The sequence below is a fragment of the Chelonoidis abingdonii genome, chromosome 4 (genome assembly GCF_003597395.2).
Source record: "Chelonoidis abingdonii isolate Lonesome George chromosome 4, CheloAbing_2.0, whole genome shotgun sequence".
Lineage (NCBI taxonomy): Eukaryota > Metazoa > Chordata > Testudines > Testudinidae > Chelonoidis > Chelonoidis abingdonii.
This window is the reverse complement of record NC_133772.1, coordinates 93,125,412-93,147,443: the sequence shown is the minus strand read 5'-3', so window position 1 is coordinate 93,147,443 and position 22,032 is coordinate 93,125,412. Positions and strand designations below refer to the sequence as shown.

Sequence of the window (22,032 nt, the reverse complement as noted above, 5' to 3'; positions counted from 1 at the left end):
TCCACATCTTTCCTGAAATGTGGTGCCCAGAATTGGACGCAGCACTCCCGTTGAGGCCTAATCAAAGTAGTGTGGAAGAAGCACTTCCCGTGTCTTGCTTTAAAAACTCCTGCTAATACATCCCAGAATTGATGGCTGCTTTTTTTTTTTTTTGCAACAGGTTTACACTGTGACTCATATTAGCTTGGGCCACTATGACCCCCAGATCCCTTTCTGCAGGACTCCTTCTTAGGTAGTCATTTCCCATGTTCTATGTACTCCTAAGTGGAGTACTTCGCATTTGTCCTTAATGAATTTCATCCTATTTACTTCAGACCATTTCTCCAGTTTGTTCAGATCATTTTGAATTTTAATCCTATCCTCCAAATCACTTGCAACCCCTCCCAGCTTGGTATTATCCGCAGACTTTATCAATGTATTCTCTATACCATTATCTAAATCATTGATGAAGATCTTGAACAGAACCAGACACAGAACTGATCCCTGCAGGATCCCATTCAATGTGCCCTTCGAGCTTGACTGTGAACCACTGATTGCTCTGTGGGAATGGTTTTCCAACTAGTTATGCAACCATCTAGGTAGCTCCAGCTAGGTTGCATTTCCCTAGTTTGTTTATGAGAAGGTCATGTGAGACAGTATCAAAAACCTTACTACGGTGAAGATATACCACATCTACTACTTCCCTCCATTCGCAAGGCTTGTTAATCTGTCAGAGAAGGATATTAGGTTGATTTGACATGATTTGTTCTTGACAAATCCACTCTCAACGTTACTTATCACCTTACTATCTTTTAGGTGTTCACAAATTGATTGCTTAATTATTTGCTCCATTATCTTTCCAGGTACAGAAGTTAAGCTGACTGGTCTGTAATTCCCTGGGTTGTCCTTATTTCCCTTTTTATAGATGGGCACTATATTTGCCCTTTTCCAGTCCTCTGGAATCTCTCCCTTGCCTCTGTTTTCGCCAAAACCATTTTCATCCACTAAATAAAATTTACTTTGGGGCTAAAAATTGAACCTCGCCAGCCACTGTGGATATATGTATACAGCAGGAAAAAACCCATAGCAATGAGTCTCAGAGCCCAGGTCAGCTGACTCAAGCTCACACTATGGGGCTAAATATAGCAGTGTAGGTGTTCCCACTTGGGCTGGAGCCTGGGCTCCAAGACCCTGTGAGGCAGGAGAGTCTCAGAACCTGAGCTTCAGCCTGAGGCTGAACAGCTAAACTGGTTTTTTAAGCCCCACACATGAGCTGGATAAGCCAAAGTCAGTTGACCTGACTGAGACTCGTTGCCACAGGGGTGTGGTGTTTTTGTTTTGTTCTTTGCTGTGTAGTTGAGTCGCTATGCACCAATAGCAGTATTAGAATTAATCTTGTAACAATACACATTCTTAAACAGAAAAGATAATTCTGTATATTGTAACACCTCCCTCAAGTGTTAGGATGAAGCTTATATGGGGCGGGGGGGCAGGGGGATTCTCAGTGAGGTAAAATGGTCCCAACTTACTGATCTACTAGACTCCTAGTGTTGTATGATTTTTTGGCGTGTATTTTTTTCTGCTAAACTAGAAAATTTAAATAAAGATGGACATTCATGTGTCAGGTTACCTACACACAAACAGTTAAAACCCCATGATTTCAGTGCATAACTACAGATGATTATGGTTTTTCTGGACCTAATGAATCAGTATCCGATAATGATCAATGCCACTTGGTATTTGAAACTCCCAGGTTTGTGGCATTGCTGGTAGTGTGCACTACGTAGGCATTTTTAGAGTCCGATATTTGTTTGTTTACTTTTTTGCATTTCTCTCGGGTTAGACAATAAACATAGATTGGCCAGTTTGACTTGTTTTTAACCATTTTACCATATGTTTGACTTGGTTTCACAAGCAGTAGGATGCACTGCTGTCACATTTGCGTTTAAAACACAGCAGGAGAGTATTTATTTGGTCAAAAATTGTATTTATATTTAAATTAAAAAAATAATTCATGGAAACATTTCTTTGTCTTAGGTTTTGTAAAAGCTTGACAAAATAGACTCATTGCCCAAAATTTGGCCAATGTTATCAACTGATATATTTTCATTAAGGAAAATCCTCAAGAATTAAGAAAGACCGTTTATCAATATTCCAAAAAAAAAAAAAAAGGGAGATGGGGGGGGGCTAATAATGTATTGTGCTGAAAAATCATCTCTTAAATGCAGCCCCAAAATACTTGTTGAAATCCTCTAACTTTTATAGGGCTACTTTCTGAGAGGTGCTGCAACTTTTGCTGGAATCAATGAGAACTGCAGATGACTGGTCCCTCTTGAGATGTGGTCTGTAGTTTTAGTCATGCTAGTTAGAAAAAGCTTCATTACCAAAATGGGTTTCAGTGAAATACATCTTTCCTATAATTCCATTTTAGACTTGATATATATATATGTCCAAAAATGGGTTTGCACAGTGTCCTTTGCCTACTTTAATCACTCACTTAGTAGGACTAAACTATGAGAATGTATGATGAGGCTAAAGAATAGGCAAACCACTAGCTTGAGAAAGTGAAAATATAATTGCTAATAGGATTGGGCAAAAATAGACTGCAGCAGTGTAATTGTACACAAAGTGACATCAAAAGAGAACAAAAAAAGCAGACATTTTCTTTTGAGGGAGGGCAACTAAGTCCTTCTCAGAGCGCAGAAGAGCCTTCCTGCAAAAGCAGACAAGATGCAGCTCCTTCTAGGTTGGATATTAGGAAACACTATTTCACTAGGAGGGTGGTGAAGCACTGGAATGGGTTATCTAGGGAGGTGGTGGAATCTCCATCCTTAGAGGTTTTTAAGGCCTGGCTTGACAAAGCTCTGGCTGGGATGATTTAGCTGGTGTTAGTCCTACATTGAGCAGGAGATTGGACAAGATGACCTCCTGAGGTCTCTTCCAATTAGGGTGACCAGATCACCCAGGTCAAATATCTGGACGTGGGGGAGGGGGGCAGAGGGGGAAAAAATGGTGGAAGAGTGAGAAAAAAAAAAATCCCCCACCCCAATTCCTCCTCCCTCCGCAAGCGCTGGAGGGAGGCCTGGGAGACTCAGGGGAGCGCGGGGCCGGGGTGAGTGAGAGTCCGGCCTGGCCCCGAGCAGGCAGGACTCAGGCGTGGTATCTGGAGGGAGAATACGGGGCGGCCCACCAGCGGGGCCAGGCGGCAGCTGTTCTCCCCACCTGGGCAGCTGGTGCAATCCCGCGGGCGGCCCCGGAGTGGGGGCAGCAGGCCCCAGCCCCGCCCCCCCCAGTCCTGCTTGGGTCCCACAGGGGAACAAACGGGGCTGGGCTGCCGATGCCTCCGCCGCGGGATTGCACCAGCTGGGCAGCCAGCCCAGACACGACCAGCGAGGGGCTGGGCACAGCGTGTGCACTGCTGGGTCCCTGCCGCAGGCCCGCGCTCAGGGGGTTCGTGAGCGCCAGAGCCACAGCCGCTGAGCTTGGCCAGTGGCCACTTCCTCCCCCTGCGGCAGTGGGAGCTGCAGCAGCGGCTGCTCCCGAGTCCCGCTGCCCAGGTGGGGAGAACAGCTGCCGCCTGGCCCCGCTGGCGGGCTGCCCCCTATTCTCCCTCCAGGTATCACACCTGAGTCCTGCCTGCTCGAGGCCAGGCTGGACTGTCACTCACCCCGACCCCGCACTCCCCTGAGTCTCCCGGGCCTCCCTCCAGCACTTAACTGGGCGCCAAAGCCGCAGCCACCGAGCACCACGTGCTTGGCCGCTTCCTCCCCCCGTGGCAGTGGGAGCTGCAGCAGCGGCTGCTCCCGAGTCCCACTGCCCAGGTTGGGAGAACAGCTGGCCCCACGGGCTGCCCCCTACTCTCCTGCCAGGTATTGCGCCCAAGTCCTGCCTGCTCGGGGCTAGGCCGGACTCACACTCACCCCGGCCCTGTGCTCCCCTGCGTCTCCTGGGCGCAACGGGCTTGGCAAGAGGCAGGGATTTGGGGAGGGAGCCAATGGGGTAGTGAGGGGGCGGGGATGGGGGCAGGGATTTGGGGAGAGATCCAATGCGGGAAGGAGGGGGCGGAGTCGGGGCGCGGGAGGGCGCGAGCCCTTCCGGGCTCCGGAGCCTTTGCTTGTTTGTCCAGTGTCCTGACCTAGCATTGGTTGGAACACAGGACAAACAAGCAAATATCGGGACAGTCTCGATAAAATCGGGACGTCTGGTCACCCTACTTCCAACCCTAATATTCAATGATTCTGTGATTCCTTCTAGATACTTAAGATGGAGAACAAGTATCAAAAGTAGATAAATTCTTAAATAAAAAAAGATCCTGTTTTCATACGTGTGGTTCAAGAGAAGAAATATTTGTGCCATGTATAAACAGAATATTTTCTAAATAGAAATGTTTTCAAAATAAAATGTACTTCCTACCTACCTCATGAGACTGTGGTGAGGATGAAGTCCATTAAAGATTGTGAAGCAGATACTGTAGTAATGGAGGCCATATAAGTACTTAGAATAGAATGGAAAATGTGTTCATTTTTGTCTGCTGATAAGTTACTATCATCATAGATCAGAGACACTTCTCTTGCAGTTAGGTTTACTACTTACTTGATTTTTATTTCCCTAGAAAGTTGACCTTTTCAGTCTGGGTATAATATTCTTTGAGATGTCCTACCGTCCCATGAATACTGCATCAGAAAGGATCTTTGTTCTCAGCCAACTAAGACGAGTATGTATAAATATTGGGGGCTGGGGAGATTGGAGGGGAGGGTCTTCGTCACTGAGTAATAGAGAAGGAAAAAGTATGCAAAATATTAGCAATATGCTTTATCTTGCAACCAAATGTTTGAAGGTTTTTTTTATAGTAAGCTAAAGGGAGGAAAATGCATAATTGTCACATGAAGAAAATTGGGATTTTCTGTATAAACCACATTAACTTATTGTGGTATTTGTCCCCTTCTAGTGTCAGGACTATGTTTTTTGGGTTGAGTAAACTGTTGCCTCTAGGTTAATGGAAGCACAAGAATCAGAGGCTTAAGCTTTTAGATCAAGAGGTCGATCAGTCCTTCCTGGTTCACACCTAGCAGCTTGTCACACAGAGGGTATGAGACTATGATTGTACCTTGTAAACTCTTATTCTGTGTGTTACAAAGCACCATATACATGCTTATGAATAATAATAGAACACTGTCTTGGCAATTTTAAATATAACAGCTAACTCAATTTTTTTGCTTTGAGTAATAAAAATATCTAGACTTACTGTTTCTGATATATACCTGTGTTAATAAGGTTAGCTTGTGTCCTTATTCTAATTCAAATATATTTCTCTTTTTTAGTCTCCTATTGAATTTCCAAAAGACTTTGATGAAGTGAAACATGAAAAGCAGGTACTTTTATAGACATTTTAATTATTAGGTGTTCTCCGTTAAGAAATGTTAATGATTATTTTTTCACTTCATTTTAAATTAGTAAGCTCTGCCAAGTTATCACATGACACTGGAACAAAGTAAAAAAGAAAACTCAAAAGGCTAAAGCAATTAATACAATTGACATTGAAATATATTTCAAACACAAAGTTCCTGAGTGCAGTCATAATGGATTAACAAACTGCAGAGTTCGTCGGCATACCTTTTAACCTCTGAAGGACTATTGTGACTCTAGGCTCAAACAAATTGAAGCTGCACTGTACAGCAATTAATTTAATCCTTTGAAAACTCTTTGTTTCAAACATAGTGGGATGTATTGTAGAAAAAAAGATTTGTAAGGTGAAATGATAGCTATAAGTTGTGTCCATGGGCAATGGCCACCAGTAGCTCACTCTGGCAGCTGGGGACAGCTGGAGCCTAATGGATTCAAATGCTATCTTAGGTTATTTTATAGCTAATTTCTCTCAACCATGCCCCTACTCCATGGGGCAGGAGTAGGGTGCTGCAGAGATACCATATTTTTCTGTACACCATCTGGAGATTTTCTTTACATTAGGAGAGTTCTTGGGTAGCCAGTAACATCAGCTTTCTGGCTGCTTTGCCCTGCTGAACAGTGATATGGCTCTTTGTTAGAGCATCATAAGAACATCAGAATGGCCATACTGGGTCAGACCAAAAGTCCATCTAGCCCAGTATCCTGTCTTCTGACAGTGGCCAGTGCCAGGTGCCTCAGAGAGAATGACCAGAACACATAATCATATAGTGATCCATCCCCTGTTGCCTATTCCCAGCTTCTGGCAAACAGAGGCTAAGGACACCATCCCTATTTACTTTTTTTCAGCAGTTTACTAAAAGAATCCCAATACTTGAAGTTATACCAAATAGCCAACAAATGGAATCTTCATTAGCCAGTAAGATTCCTGCTGTTATATCTGTATTTTATAAATCCTTATTGCATGTTTTTACCTGTATATCTTCTATAAATTAATAGTATTTAGTATCTACTTTACATTATATTGAGTTTTTGCATCATTTTGTGTCTGTTATGAAATTATTACACAGCATCCCATGGGGGAGGATACATTTTTAGGGAAAATAGTATTATTACTCTGTTGATATCCCAGTTCAAGATATTCAGAACTAGTGAGGAAACCATAATTTTTCTCACAAGATTCAAATAATATCTAAGCTTTTCGATACATGAGTATCTTACTGACATGATAATGTAACTGATAATGCTTACTGAGGTATTCATCCCATGAGATGTTTTTAATAGTAGTTAAATTAGTAATATATTTTGGTTTAATTTGTAGAGATCAGTTATTACTTGGTTGTTGGACCACAATCCTGCAGAACGACCAACCGCTGTGGAGCTGTTAAAAAGTGAACGTCTCCCGCCACCCCAGATGGAGGAATCGGAACTTCATGAAGTGCTTCATCATACTTTAGCAAATGTAGATGGGAAAGCTTACCGGACTATGATGGGTCAGATATTTTCACAACGCATCTCTCCGGCAATGGATTACACCTATGACAGCGACATGCTAAAGGTTAGTTTTAAATTGATTTTTAATAACTCCAACCAAGGAAATGTAGGTGTGACTCAGCTCAAAACCTGTACTTCATAATGTTTTACGTCAGTGCTTAGCGTCCCTTTCTAAACTGATAATTTAAAAACATTAGTCTGATGTCTCCAATCTAATTCATATCCTGCTCCCCATTTGAGTTTCACATACTTAGTGAAGAATTAAACTAAATTTCGCTATAGCAACAAATGGCCACAAACCTGCATGCATATGATTGCTTCTTACTCTTAGCTATTATAATAGTCATGATACTCACATCTAAGTGTCAGTAAAATATTTTTGTTTTGGGGCAACAGCCATTTCTACCCTGTCAGACAATCGTGTTTAATGGCTGCAGTCAAGATTCTCTTCTTATTCTAAAACACTTAAAAATGATTGTTCTAAATGTGTTTTGTTTCCTTCTTTCCATTGCACTTTTTAACTAGTAATCAGTGTATAATGGGAATGTTATGTGTGGAAAGAATAAGGACATTATATTGTATACAGTGCTCATTGTAGTTTGCTATGGTCATTTGATTCATATGTTGATGTCTTCTGTATTGGAATATACTTAAGTGCTCCTTATTTTGGGGTGGTGGTTGTTTTCAGGGTAGTTTTTCCATTCGAGCAGCCAAGATACAGCAGCATGTATGTGAGACTGTCAGCCGGATCTTTAGAAGACATGGTAGGTTTATGTTTAGATGTTACCGTTCCTTTTGTTTTTTCCTTACTCAGAAAATGGTATTAAATGGATTTGAGAGACAGTGAAATGTTTTCACTATTAAAAAGCTAATCACAAGGTTGCATGAGATGATAGATGCATATTTAGAACTTCGACCTTCATTGTGGCTTCCATAAGAGCAACTGGTTTGAAATGTCAATTATTAATCTACTATAAATGGAATATGATGAGGCTCTCAAATCTTAGTCCATGTAAATCTTTTGTCTTTGAATTTATACTAAATGATTTTGTTATGATGACCAACACTTCAGAGGTTTTTCAGGGTAGGGAATGCTGTATGAATATTGTTTTAGGTTAACATGTAGACCATAGTAAGACAGTGATAGATAAAACTTGCTAAGGCTAGTTCAAAGAAATCGGGGGAAAGAGGGGCGGAACCATACAATGCTGGAAAACTTAGAAATCTTTTCAGTCACATTATAACAATCAGTTGTTGAATTTTCCATTAAATTATTTCCAGAAAGCAAAAATCAATTTTTTTTTAAACATTTGAAATGGGGAAAAACTAGATAATCTCTCATCATATGGCTAAACTGACCAATCAGTGGCAACCGGAAAATGAGAATCAGAAACCAAAACACATTAAGCCAAACAATCAAATGGCCTACCTTTTTTTTAATTTACAATGTGTCGTACTTTTGAAATTTTTCTTAAACCAACTATTTAGGAGAAATCTAAAGGTTTTCACAAAAGATTCTGTTTTTGGGAAACATCTCTAATATTTATACTTGCTGTGGCTGAATCAACATGTACAGATTTTTATGGGTACATACTTCTGTGCTCAGAAGTATTTTTAGAGTTGAAACAAATATTTTCAGGAGGGAGGGAAGGAGGTTTTGATTTATTTACATTGTTATAAGGTTTATAGGATATAGGTCTGATTAGAAGACAGGTAATTTATCTGGAAAGTGCAACAGACTCTGACTTCCAGATCAAATTTGCTCATTTACAGTTGGAAAGATTTTCTAACTTCTAGCCCTTCAAATTTAAACCAGGGATCTTAAGGTCAAGCTGGGTTTGTTCTTACTCATGTATTATAGCAAGTAATAAAAATTCTTCATTGGAACTTGACAATAACGTTCATTATATGCAAGTCAGAAAATAATCCAACTCGATGTCCTGTATTTGTATGGACATCCAGTAGTAAAAAGATAATATAAATTACTCTAGTCATTAAGGGCAGTAGCTGTAACTTCAAAAACACACAATGAAAAGTGGAATTTTGCAAAATTGTTTTTTCTGATGATAACCCATTTTTAAAGATGACTTTAAAAAAATAAAAAAAAAGTTGTTAACAGCATTAGCCCAGCAACTGAACCGCAAACTTTTGTGCTGCCATTTGGGCCACTCTGTGAGATTCCTAGATTCTGCCTTACAGTACTTGGGAAGAAGGATCCTCAGCTCACCTTGCTAGCAGCAACCATACCTGACAAATATAATAGTATTGACAAGCTTAATGAGACTCTTACCTGTCCTTTTGTAAGCCTTTGTGGAAGCTGGAGGTTGAAGAGGGAGGTAAAACTGATGATGATTTCAGAATTCTGTTTAGGGTATGGAGTTAGTCTGTGAGATTCTGTAATTATCCTCACACATCTCTTCTGCCTCTCCTCCCACTCCCCAAGAAAAAAAATAAAAAAGGTAACACTTAAGTCTATCAGTTTATTCATACACTCCAAAATTAATCTATTTCAAAAGGTAACAGATTATAAACAAATTTTACTTTAGATTCTTATACACTTGGAGTTTTGATTTTTTCTTTTTTTAATGGCTTCTGAAGAGAAGGTGTGACCTCTGTTCGAATTGTGTTTTACCAATTTTGCATAGGAGCTATCAAGCTGCATACCCCACTGTTAATGCCTAGAAATAAGAAACTGTATGACCATAATGAAGCTTCATATTTCATGGATCACAGCGGGATGCTGTTGATGCTTCCTTATGATCTCAGGGTAAGCAGTATACTCTTTATACTTTAAGCTAGTAGCTCTGGGGAATGTTGTAGTTTCTATTATTGTCTTTGATTCACTAATCAAGTTTTAGGCACAGTCTTCTACTTCTTTCTCCCAACACTCAGGCATCTGATTGTATCCTGCCTATCTCTTTTTTCCTTGACTCCCAATCTCTCTCCTCTACCCTGAGTTGATGACATTTCCAGAAATGATAGGATAGAAAAAATGGCCACTGGAAAAAAGTAACCTTTGCAAGTTTGTCTTACTTTTTGCATCATAATTGATTTCACCCAACAGTCCAGGGAATGTGTCCAGTCAGAACTGTGCCTGCATTTGTCTCCATGTGTAAACATCACATCAGTCACAAAAATGAACTACAAAGAGTGGAAGTACACTGAATACTGAAAAACATTGCTACTTTTTCCACACTTAAACACATCTTAAAAAAACAAATTTAAGAAAAAATGCTACACTACAAATATAGTGGATGACGGTGTTGTAGATTTGTTTTTTTACTTATGCACATGTGAGGGAAAAGATTATGTAACTCACTTTTTAAGGTCCCTTCCTTCACACTTGTAACCCAACAAGAATAACAGCATCCCACATCATTTCCTCTTCAGAAATCTACCTACACTATGTGTGTAACTGCCATCGCCCTAATGTGGCTACTGCCTATGTTGCCTATTTGGTAATTTTACCTTCCTATATACTCACAAAAACTGTCATTGTCCTGGCCACAGCAGGAGAAAGACAGGAGGCAATGGATCATAGGAACTAGGGGCGCTGTTGCACTCTCAGGCTTGAAGTGGTTTTCGTCATATATAGGATTTACAGTTTGGTTCAGTGGCTCTCAGCACCCCCACTATACAAATTGATCCAGCACCCCTGCAATGGATGTGGTTTAATTAGGCTGCAAATTTATTCAAACATCACATATCTGGGAATACAGTGAAGGACATCATTATTTTCATAATTGTTTCTGCCTATTTGGAAGGACTGCTGTCAGCCCTCCCTGTCTGGACCCAGCCCATTTCTGGGAACCTGCTACCCTCCTGTCCTGTGAGTGAAAAGGGGCTGGAAAAGAGGGGGGTTGTCTTCCTGCTGTACTGAACCCCAACCCTTCTTCCCCATCCCTTAAGGGGATGCCTTCTCCTAAATCCAAAACCAATTTATCAGAGAACTCTGTCCCTGCTGTATTGGTACCTGCAGTGGACACCTGCCACAAACAGGCACCAACATTTAGCTTGGATGCCTCCCCACAGCTCAACTGCTGCAAGAGGGGGCTTCTCCAAAACTGCCCAGGATGTACCTACCCCCAGTTCTGAGCAGTGTTGCCCACCTGGTCCAACCACTTCCTGCTCCTCCCTGCTCTGTCCAAGTAAATTTTCCCCTTCCTTCCCCTCCCCCCCATAACCCAGTTGCAGAGTGTGTCCCCTAAAAGAGCAACAACCCCTTTTCTTCTGGTCAGCTGGAAAAAGACCCACTGCATTCAGTTGCAGGAAGCACATCTTGTGGTCAAGGGTGGCCCTATGTATTTGCCGCCCCAAGCACAGCAGTCAGGCAGCCTTCTGCGGCATGCCTGCAGGAGGTCCGCTGGTAATGTGGATTTGGCGGCATGCCTGCGGGAAGTCCGCTGGTCCTGCACCCTCGGCGTACCCGCCGCCGAATTGCTGCCAAAGCCGCAGGACCAGCGAACCTCTCGCAGGCAAGCCGCTGAAGGCAGCCTGACTGCTGCCCTCACGGTGACTGGCAGACCGCATCCCGTGGCTTGCCGCCCCAGGCACACACTTGGTGCACTGGTGCCTGGAGCTGCCCCTGTCTGTGGTACTGCTTCAGAGAAAGACTGCAGTTTGTACTGATGAACTGGTGTGCCAACAAAGTTATCTTCACCTTTCTCTGCCTCCAGTGAAATCACAGATTGTTTTCTTCAGCCACAGCTCCAGATATAGCAGATACCCAGTTCAGTTCGGCTTAAACAAAAGGTTTTGTTGGTAGTTTTACAGAAACTGATATGAAAAGAAGCTGCACTAAACCTAAAATGACAGAATATTACAAGATTCTCTTGCCTGTAGCTTGTGAGATATTATGAATAAATCTCTCTCCTTGACTGGGAAGGTTACAGCAGAAAAGACAGGCTTCTCTGTGGAATCCCCAAGATTGTCTGTGTGCAGTCCCCACCTTCCAGTTATAGGCTGTCTTCCTCTCATGCGATATGTCTTAACTTTACTCAAGAATGGTCAGCTCCTTGTTGAGACTATTTGAATAGTTTGTCATCTGGAAGTATTCACTTTTCACCAAGTCTTGCATACCATGGCTATTAGCCTTTGTGTATCATGGCTGCATGACAGTTCCAAGAATCCATGTGCATTATTTTTCTCACCATAATATCTACTACGTAACATCAAGGCGGCTAATCATCTTAGTTCAACAAAACATGCTCTGTTTGACTACAGCTGGTCTTTTACTTCACCTATGGTACTCTCTTTGACTCCTCTATAGTTATTAATAAGGCTGCGATTATGTCACAGAAGTCATGGAATCTGTGATTTCCAGAGACCTCTGTGGCCCTTTCTGTTTCAGCCACTGAGCCACAAGGCTGGACCTGTCAGCTGGGGGCCCTAGTGCTCTGAGCTGCAGAGGCTGCTGCAGCTGCCAGCCCTGGAGCTTGAAGCTGCGGCAGGGCCTTGGAGCTCCCAGCTGCAGGGGAGGGCACCCAGAGCTCCCAGACACTACGGGGGGACCCTGCAGCTCTGAGCTGCTGCAGGTGGCAGGGGATCCCGGAGCTGCCAGCCACAGGGGGCAGCCCCAAAGTTCCAAGCTGTGGCTGGGGCCCCACAGCTCCTAGCCCCACGGGTGGTCCCTGCAGCTCCCAGCCTCCAGTCCTGGAGCTCTGGCCTCCATGGGCAGCGGGGCCCCTGCAGCTTCCAGCCACCCTGAGCAGCAGCAGCGTTGGGTGCTAGAACCCCCACCCACCGTTTTGTCACGGTTATTTTTAGTAAAAGTCAGTGGCAGGTCACAGGCTTCTGTGAATTTTTGCTGTGACCTGTCCATGACTTTTACTAAAAATAATCGTGACAAAATCTTAGCTTTAGTTATTAACCACATTTGCAGCTTGTCAGTTGCATATTTAAGTACCTTGTACCAAATTTCCAGTTTATATTTTTAGTAGGGCTGTCAAGCGATTAAAAAAATGTATTGTGATTAATCGTGCTGTTAAACAATAGTAGAATACCATTTATTTAATTGTTTGATGTTTTCTACATTTTCAAATATACTAATTTCAATTACAACACAGAATACAAAGTGTACAGTGCTCACTTTATATTTATTTTTATTACAAATATTTGCACTGTAAAAAACAAAAGAAATAGTATTTTTCAATTCACCTAATACAAGTACTGTAGTGCAATCTCTTTCTACATTTGTAAGTTCAACTTTCACTATAATTATGTACAAAAAATAACTGCATTCAAAATGCAGGTTAAACAGAACAGGAAACCTACAATTCTCCCCCAAGGAGTTGAGTCACAAATTTAGTTAACACTTTATTTTTTTAATGAGCATCATCAGCATGGAAGTCCTCTGGAATGGTGGCCGAAGCATGAAGCTCATACGAATGTTTAGCATATCTGTATGTAAATACCTTGCAATGCTGGCTACAAAAGTGCCATGCAAATACCTGTTCTCAGTTTCAGGTGACATTGTAAATAAAAAGCAGGCAGCAGTATCTCCCGTAAATGTAAACAAACATTTTTGTCTTAGTGATTGGCTGAACAAGAAGTAAGCTCTAGAGTTTTACATTGTTTTGTTTTTGAGTGCAGTTATGTAACAAAAAAAATCTACATTTGTAAATTACACTTTCACAATAAAGGGATTGTACTACACAGTACTTGTATGAGGTGAATTGAAAAATACGATTTATTTTAGCATTTTTACAGTGCAAATATTTGTAATAAAAAATAATATAAAGTAAGCACTGTACACTTCGTATTCTGTTGTAATATGAATCAAAGTTGGACGGAGGGATAGCTCAGTGGTTTGAGCATTGGCCTGCTAAACCCAGCTTTGTGAGTTCAATCCTTGAGGGTGCCATTTAGGGAACTGCGGTAAAAATCTGTCTGGGGAGTGGTCCTGCTTTGAGGAGGGGGTTGGACTAGATGACCTCCTGAGGTCCCTTCTAACCCTGATATTCTATGATTCTAATATATTTGAAAATGTAGAAAAACATCCAAAAATGTGTAATAAATTTCAATTGGTATTCTGTTGTTTAACAGCGATTAATAGTGATTAATTTTTTAATCACGATTAATTTTTTGAGTTAATCGTGTGAGTTAACGGTGATTAATCAACAACCCTAATTTTTAAAAGTATAAAGGCTAAAGACTTTTTACTGTCATCCTTCAATAGTGCTAGTTATAATCTCTAATTCTGCCTCTGTTACCCCATTTTTAGACCAGTGTGATACCATTGGTGTAATAGAAGGAAGAATCAGATGAAATGCTGTCCTTACTCTAAGGGCCTCCACAGTTTTGAGCTCTTTGTTGGAATGAGTGGTTTCCTAAAATGTGTTGGTTACAGAAGCATTGACTGACTATGGCAGCTGATAATCTCCTTCTGTGTTCCTGGAAATAGGGTTTTATTAACAGCACACAAACAGTCGTGGTTAGTATGCCTTTTTTTGCTAGATGCATACCCCCTTTTGCAATGCATACCTCCTGTATCAGCATAACTGAGAAACTGAGTTCTCCCTCACTCAAAGGGTGAACACCATTTTCCTGAAAGATACACCAGAGATGCTTAATACAATTTAGCTGTGACAAATACACATTTTCTGAGACATTATTACAGATGGGAGAATAAAGGTGTAACTGCATGATTTATAATTCAGCATAAGTCAGAATGAAGTTATGCATATTTGTCTGAACCACCATTTTTTTTGTTTTCAGATTCCTTTTGCAAGATTTGTGGCTAGAAATAATATATCAAACTTGAAAAGGTAAGAAAATGGCTGGGAGGAATTATGCCTCATCCACTTGTTGCACATGTAACTTTCTACAAAATGACAGAATAAATGACAGCACTGAAGGTATTGTGTTGATTCCTTCTTTGGTGTTTTTTGTAGATACTGTATAGAGCGTGTATACAGACCTCGGAAGTTAGACCGCTGTCACCCCAAAGAGCTCCTAGAATGTGCATTTGACATCATCACTTCCAGTGGAAACAGCTTTTTACCTATTGCAGAAACAATCTACGCTATTTCTGAAATCATCCAAGAATTTCCAGTACTACAGGTTGTTCCCTCATCTTACCTCCTTGACTAACAGATGTTTTTCATTGTCTTTGATTTTTTAACCATAAAAGTCTGTTTCATTAGACAGGGAATTGTAAATAAAGAAATATGTAGGCAACAATGACTAGAAAAAGACCTTCTCACCTTGTAACACACTAAATATTTACAAGTTCTGACTTTTGATAAAACTTGCAAACTGAGTGAGTATAATATAAACTGTAAATGAAAAGTTTTTTCAAGTACAATTTCCAATGAACAGTCTGTTTGCAATGTGTACACTATTGAATATTTTTACAGCACTGTTTGAAATAATAGCTATCTTCTTTTAGGTGAGTGAGAGTTTGTCTCTTAATCCTGACATTAAAAATATAAAATGGCACAAATCCTGCCAGTTCTGTAGTACACAGAAGGGAGTTAAGGTGATGGGAAGATTCAAAGTTAGTCTTATGAAACAGAAAAGCTATTTTACATACTGGAATGCCAGTAAACCATAGGATATTTTTTTCCTCTGTTAGGAAAGAAACTATAGTATTTACTTGAACCACACTGCCTTATTGAAAGCTATACTCTTGCACTGTGGGATACCAGAAGAGAAACTCAATCAAGTCTACATCATTCTGTATGATGCAATGGTAAGATATTAATGACTCATGCAGAGATCAGTTTAATAACTGTAAAGTGCCACGTTAATTATAGATCCATCTTTAAATATGAGTAATAACACTTTGGTAATTTACCAGAGAGTATTTTAACCATATATTAAAAGTGGTGGAGTATTCCAGATGATCAGTTTGTATTAAAGCTTTTTCTGCTATCTCCTTATAGGAGAACTGTTATCTTAAAACACAGATTTATTGGGGAGGGGAGGGAATTCTTTACCTATATGACTAAAAAACATCCTAGATTGTTAAAACTGAAAACATTGCATTCAGATATATTTTTATTGTTTTGTTTTGCTTTTACTTCACACAGTTTGATCAGAGAAAATGGACTAGTCAGTTTCATTTGTGAACACTGCAGAGGAATGTTTAAATCACAACAAAGAACTTCCATAGGTTTTTTTTAACTTCATGTAATATTTCTGTTTAGAATTCGGTTTGTATTTTTTTTTAAGCAAAAGCTATATTTTAAATAGACTTTTTACCTGTAATATGACCAAACCAGATATGGAATCACTGAGAGACAAGCAAACATTTTGCCATTGTTTACAGTGATATTTCAGAGAGTAATTGATTGAAGATGGGTACATCAAAGGGGCTAGGGGGAGTAACCAAGGAGCTGCATTATTAATTCTCATCTCAATCAATTAGTAAACTTTTTCTCTCAAAAGTGAATTTTCTAAAAATATGCTACAAAATAATGATGGTTTTTGTTGTACTTTAGACTGAAAAGTTAACAAAAAGGGAAGTGGAAGCGAAATTTTGTAATCTTTCTCTGTCGTCAAACAGCGTAAGTAGTTCAACATTACACATTATATTTGAATTTCCCTATAGATTGTTATGTCTATAGTACTTTATTTACTATGAAACCCATTAAAACCTCAACTAAGAATATGACACTCATTGTATAGAGATGATGTCATTGCATTTGCAGCTGAAATGCCATTGATCTCTTTACTGTCATACCTCTTTGGAAATGGTCTAACTTGTCTCTTTCAGCATTACTATTTTCTTGGTTTCTCCCTTTTTTAATGTTTGTGTTTCAGATTATGCAGATGTTCAAAGGGTAAATGGAATATTGTAGACTGAGATTTCCAAAAGAGAAATGTGTGGGATACTAAATAGTATTATGCAGTTAGGTGCATGAATATAGAGAATGGGTTGAGATAGATCTCTCACCGTCCAACTTTTTGATGCCCTGATTAGGAATTCTCATGTGTCCACTCCCTCCCCCAGATTCTTAAGCAGAATTATTAGTCTGCTCTGTAAAACAAGTATAAATGGTAAACCTTTAGTCACAACAAACCAAACGCTATGTTGTTGTTCATATGCCTTCTGTTCAAGCTTGTGTATGGTATTGTATCTGTGTATATTTTCAGCTTTGTCAACTGTACAGATTTATTGAGCAGAAGGGAGAGTTGAACGATTTAAGCCCATTGATAAACGCAATGATAAAACAAAAAACTGGTGTCACCCAGCTGGTAAAGCACGGCATGAAAGATCTGGAGGAAGTCATGGGTTTCTTAAAGAAGCTTGGTATAAAACTTCAGGTTTGTAAAGCAGTCGGATTATAAATTCATTGATTTATAGCTCTTTACAGCTGCTCTGTCTTCATAATCCTTTCCCCAGGGACAAATCCATGGATAGTCTGATGAACAGAAAAAAGCACCATCAAATTGTGGTACTGTATATGATAAACACTACTGGTGACGCCTGTTTTTAGATCCTCAGTCTCAGAGTAGGGCCTGTATTGGTAAGAGACCTGCAGCTGAAGAATACTTATATCTGTGTAATTGAACTATTTCAGTTGCATTCTTGGTTGAAAAATAATTTTCTCTACATACATATCACTGAGAGCACTAAGGGATTCTTTGAACATTTTAAAATTTTATATTTTGAAAATTTTAAAAGTTTCTAAAATACTGATGGTAACAATTGAAATAGCTCATTTTCTCTAAAGCCTTGCTATTTATTTGCTATTTGGGACGTATACACAAATCTTCAGTAGTTCATGTCCCCTTGTGATCCTTTAGATTTAAGACATTCTTTTCTCGCTCGGATTTTTTGGCTGAATCTGTCTCTTCAGGGATCAGTATTAAATCTCCTCAAAAGCAGAGAAACCATGTTAAGTTTTCATGATCTGCTGATGTGTACATTTTAATACTTTACAATTGTGTAACTAGAACTGGTGTAAGATTCAGTCAGGATATAATACGCATTTTTGTTTTATAGGTGTCTATAAATTTAGGACTCGTTTACAAAGTGCAACAGCATAATGGAGTCATCTTTCAGTTTATAGCATACATCAAACGCAGACAAAGAACTGTGCCTGAAATTCTTGCAGCTGGAGGCAGATATGATCATCTGGTGTGTGTAATTAACTTTTTTTTTTTAAAGCATATACTTTTTTGATACCTTATTAAAAGCATTGTTTCTTGTCTCTTCAGATTCCACAGTTCAGAGGGCCGCAGACAGTAGGACCTCTTCCTTCTGCTGTTGGAGTCAGTATAGCTATAGATAAAATAACTGCTGCAGTTTCCAGTATGGAGGACTCTGTAAGTTTCGGTTCCTGTTTCATTCGTATTTCTGTCATTTCAGTAATCTGTATGTAGCCATAGATAGTCAAGAAATATTAAGAAGTTCAGATGTGTCTCAAAATAATTCCATACTAAAATAGACAGAAGCCTCAAGATATGGTGCATTTTCCTTTGCTTCTATCTATGCAGATTTTTAAAAAATTGGTAAACTGAAATGTAGTACATGGCTTGTTTAATGCCATAAAAATTTCCTTTTTGAAATTTATTCAGTGATTAATATCTGTGAAAGGGGAAAAGATATGTTTTCCCATATGTAGAGTCATGTTCTTCCCCTTAAAAAAAAAATCATATTTTTGTCTTAAAATGGTCTTCTCTACATAAATCATAACAATTTCACTCAGCAGCAGAATGTGTATATTTTTAATCCTTCTTTGTGAGGAGGTACATTAACATTGTTAAATGGGGAGAAGGTAAAGCCAGGTAACTCACTGATTTAGGCTTTGCAAGTGCTTTTTCTGTAACAGGGTCAGATTTGCTGAAGAGCTTAATTAAAAAAAAATGCTTAATAATGAACCATCTCCTAATCTCTGCCTAATTTGCATGAAAAGCAGCACACTAATTTATTTTTCTTCTTCGAGTGATTGCTCATATCCATTCCAGTTAGGTGTGTGCGCGCCGCGTGCACGTTCGTCGGAGAAACTTTTACCCTAGCAACACTCGGCGGGTCGGCTGGGCGCCCCCTGGAGTGGCGTCGCCATGGCGCCGCATATATACCCCAGCCGACCCGGCCACCCCTCAGTTCCTTCTTACCGCCCGTGTCGGTTGTTGGAACAGTGGAGTGCGGCTTAGCTGACCTGCACCTTCCCTAGCTACTCGTAGTTCTTATTCTCCAAGTACGCCAGGCTCCGCATGCGGCCCTTTCAAACATGGCTCCATTCGGTCTTCTGCCTGAGCAGGGACCCTATGGACATCCTGGTCACGGTTCCTCCGAGCCCCCTCCGCTCCCTCGACTGGTGGCTGAATCTGTCCCTGGTATGCACGGGAATACCATTTCAACCACAGCAGCCATCGCTGACCTTGACGACGGACGCGTCATCCCTCAGTTGGGAGGCCCACCTAGGTCACCTGCGTACCCAGGGCCTTTGGTCAGCCCAGGAGCTCACGCTCCATATAAACGTCCGGGAGTTGAGAGCCGTCCGCCTAGCCTGTCAGGCATTCCAGCAGCATGTTCGCAGCCGTTGTGTTTCTGTGTTCACGGACAACACAACGGCCATGTACTACATCAACAGACGGGGGGGAGCCGCTCGTCTCCCCTGTGTCAGGAAGCCATTCGACTCTGGGACTTCTGTGTAGCCCACCAGGTGGACCTAGTGGCTTCCTTTCTCCCGGGAGTCCGGAACGCCCTGGCGGATCGGCTGAGCTGGTTCTTCCTCTGCCACGAGTGGTCAGTTCGGCCAGACGTCATACATTCCATCTTCCAGAGGTGGGGGTTTCCCCTCGTAGACCTGTTCGCCTCCCGCTCGAACAGGAAGTGAGCGCTCGCAGTACGCTGGTGGCACGACTCCAGGGCGTAGCTTCCTTAGAGGCCCTCGATTCCCACGGTCTTAGACTACCTCTGGTCCCCCCTAAAGCAGCAGGGGCGCTGGCGACTTCCTCCTGAAGGTGCACCTCGCAGCTATATCGCCACTTTCCACCAGGCGAGGTGGTCATTCTGTCGATCTTCCTCACGCCAGTGGTCTCTCAGTTCATTAAGGGCCTGGAGCCATCCTATCCCCCCCACACGTGCCCTGCCCCCACTGGGACCTCAACTTAGTCCTAACAGACTGATGTAACCGCCGCTTGTGAGCCACATCCTGCCGAACTTGCTCCTCTGTACCTGTCATGGAAGACAGCTTCCTGGTGGCCCAGTACCTCAGCCAGGCGGCGTCTCTGACTCAGAGCCTCAACGGTGGGACCCAGCCTTATACTGTCTTCCATAAGACAAAGTTGCAGCTGCAACCTCATCCGGCGTTCCTCTCTAAGGTAGTGTCCGCCTTCCATACCAAGCAGGAATCGTTCCTCCCGTCTTCTTCCAAAGCCCCCACTCTTCTCGGCGGGAGCAACAGCTACACACCTTAGATGTGCGTAGAGCGCTTCGCCTTCTATATTGAGAGAATGAAGCCCTTCCGAAAGTCTCTCAGCTGTTTGTGGCGGCTCGCGGAGCGAATGAAACGTCTCCCAGTCTCTCCCAAGGATTTCCTCCTGGGTGACGCCTGCATTGCACGTGCTATGAACCTGGCGCATGTCTGGGACATTCACGCGCATGTCTCCAGAGCTCAAGCTTTCTCAGCTGCTTCCTGGCACAGCGTGCCATACCAAGATATGCCGTGCTGCGCACTGGTCATGCAGTCCACACCTTCACCTCGCACTATGCGTTGGTTCCAGAAATCTAGAGATGATGCAGCCTTTGGTGCAGCGGTGCTTCCATACGCCACATCCTCACTACCGACCCTCCGCTTAGGTAAGGCTTGGAATCACCTAACTGGAATGGATTGAGCAATACAACTCAAAGAAGAAAAGACGGTTACCACCTTTGTAACTGTTTGTTCTTTCGAGATGTTGTTGCTCATATCCATTCCACATCCACCCTCCTCCCCACTGTCGGAGATAAAGCCGGCAAGAAAGGAACTGGGGGTGGCCGGGGTGGCTGGGTATAATGCGGCGCCATGGCGGCGCCATGGCGCCGCCATGGCGCCGCATTATACCCAGCCACCCCGGCCACCCCCAGTTCCTTTCTTGCCGGCTTTATCTCCGACAGTGGGGAGGAGGGTGGATGTGGAATGGATATGAGCAACAACATCTCGAAAGAACAAACAGTTACAAAGGTGGTAACCGTCTTTTCTTCTTTGAGTTGTATTGCTCAATCCATTCCAGTTAGGTGATTCCAAGCCTTACCTAAGCGGAGGGTCGGTAGTGAGGATGTGGCGTATGGAAGCACCGCTGCACCAAAGGCTGCATCATCTCTAGATTTCTGGAACCAACGCATAGTGCGAGGTGAAGGTGTGGACTGCATGACCAGTGCGCAGCACGGCATATCTTGGTATGGCACGCTGTGCCAGGAAGCAGCTGAGAAAGCTTGAGCTCTGGAGACATGCGCGTGAATGTCCCAGACATGCGCCAGGTTCATAGCACGTGCAATGCAGGCGTCACCCAGGAGGAAATCCTTGGGAGAGACTGGGAGACGTTTCATTCGCTCCGCGAGCCGCCACAAACAGCTGAGAGACTTTCGGAAGGGCTTCATTCTCTCAATATAGAAGGCGAAGCGCTCTACGCACATCTAAGGTGTGTAGCTGTTGCTCCCGCCGAGAAGAGTGGGGGCTTTGGAAGAAGACGGGAGGAACGATTCCTGCTTGGTATGGAAGGCGGACACTACCTTAGAGAGGAACGCCGGATGAGGTTGCAGCTGCAACTTTGTCTTATGGAAGACAGTATAAGGCTGGGTCCCACCGTTGAGGCTCTGAGTCAGAGACGCCGCCTGGCTGAGGTACTGGGCCACCAGGAAGCTGTCTTCCATGACAGGTACAGAGGAGCAAGTTCGGCAGGATGTGGCTCACAAGCGGCGGTTACATCAGTCTGTTAGGACTAAGTTGAGGTCCCAGTGGGGGCAGGGCACGTGTGGGGGGGATAGGATGGCTCCAGGCCCTTAATGAACTGAGAGACCACTGGCGTGAGGAAGATCGACAGAATGACCACCTCGCCTGGTGGAAAGTGGCGATATAGCTGCGAGGTGCACCTTCAGGAGGAAGTCGCCAGCGCCCCTGCTGCTTTAGGGGGGACCAGAGGTAGTCTAAGACCGTGGGAATCGAGGGCCTCTAAGGAAGCTACGCCCTGGAGTCGTGCCACCAGCGTACTGCGAGCGCT

At 42.4% G+C, this 22,032-nt stretch overlaps 1 protein-coding gene across 3 annotated transcripts in view; it reads left to right on the top strand.

Moving 5' to 3' along the window:
• The window catches only part of EIF2AK4 (eukaryotic translation initiation factor 2 alpha kinase 4), a 97,046-nt gene that overhangs the window by 53,926 nt on the left and 21,088 nt on the right, over positions 1 to 22,032 (top strand). For 2 of the 3 annotated variants that reach the window (XM_032802561.2, XM_032802563.2), the window contains 12 exons: positions 4,592 to 4,693; positions 5,301 to 5,351; positions 6,704 to 6,940; positions 7,565 to 7,640; positions 9,522 to 9,643; positions 14,593 to 14,642; positions 14,769 to 14,937; positions 15,452 to 15,568; positions 16,320 to 16,385; positions 16,975 to 17,145; positions 17,828 to 17,962; positions 18,043 to 18,150. In XM_032802561.2, coding sequence (XP_032658452.1) covers positions 4,592 to 4,693; positions 5,301 to 5,351; positions 6,704 to 6,940; positions 7,565 to 7,640; positions 9,522 to 9,643; positions 14,593 to 14,642; positions 14,769 to 14,937; positions 15,452 to 15,568; positions 16,320 to 16,385; positions 16,975 to 17,145; positions 17,828 to 17,962; positions 18,043 to 18,150 — 1,404 coding nt within the window. The remainder of the gene's footprint in view (positions 1 to 4,591; positions 4,694 to 5,300; positions 5,352 to 6,703; positions 6,941 to 7,564; positions 7,641 to 9,521; positions 9,644 to 14,592; positions 14,643 to 14,768; positions 14,938 to 15,451; positions 15,569 to 16,319; positions 16,386 to 16,974; positions 17,146 to 17,827; positions 17,963 to 18,042; positions 18,151 to 22,032) is intronic. The other variant, XM_032802562.2, reaches the window with a different exon arrangement.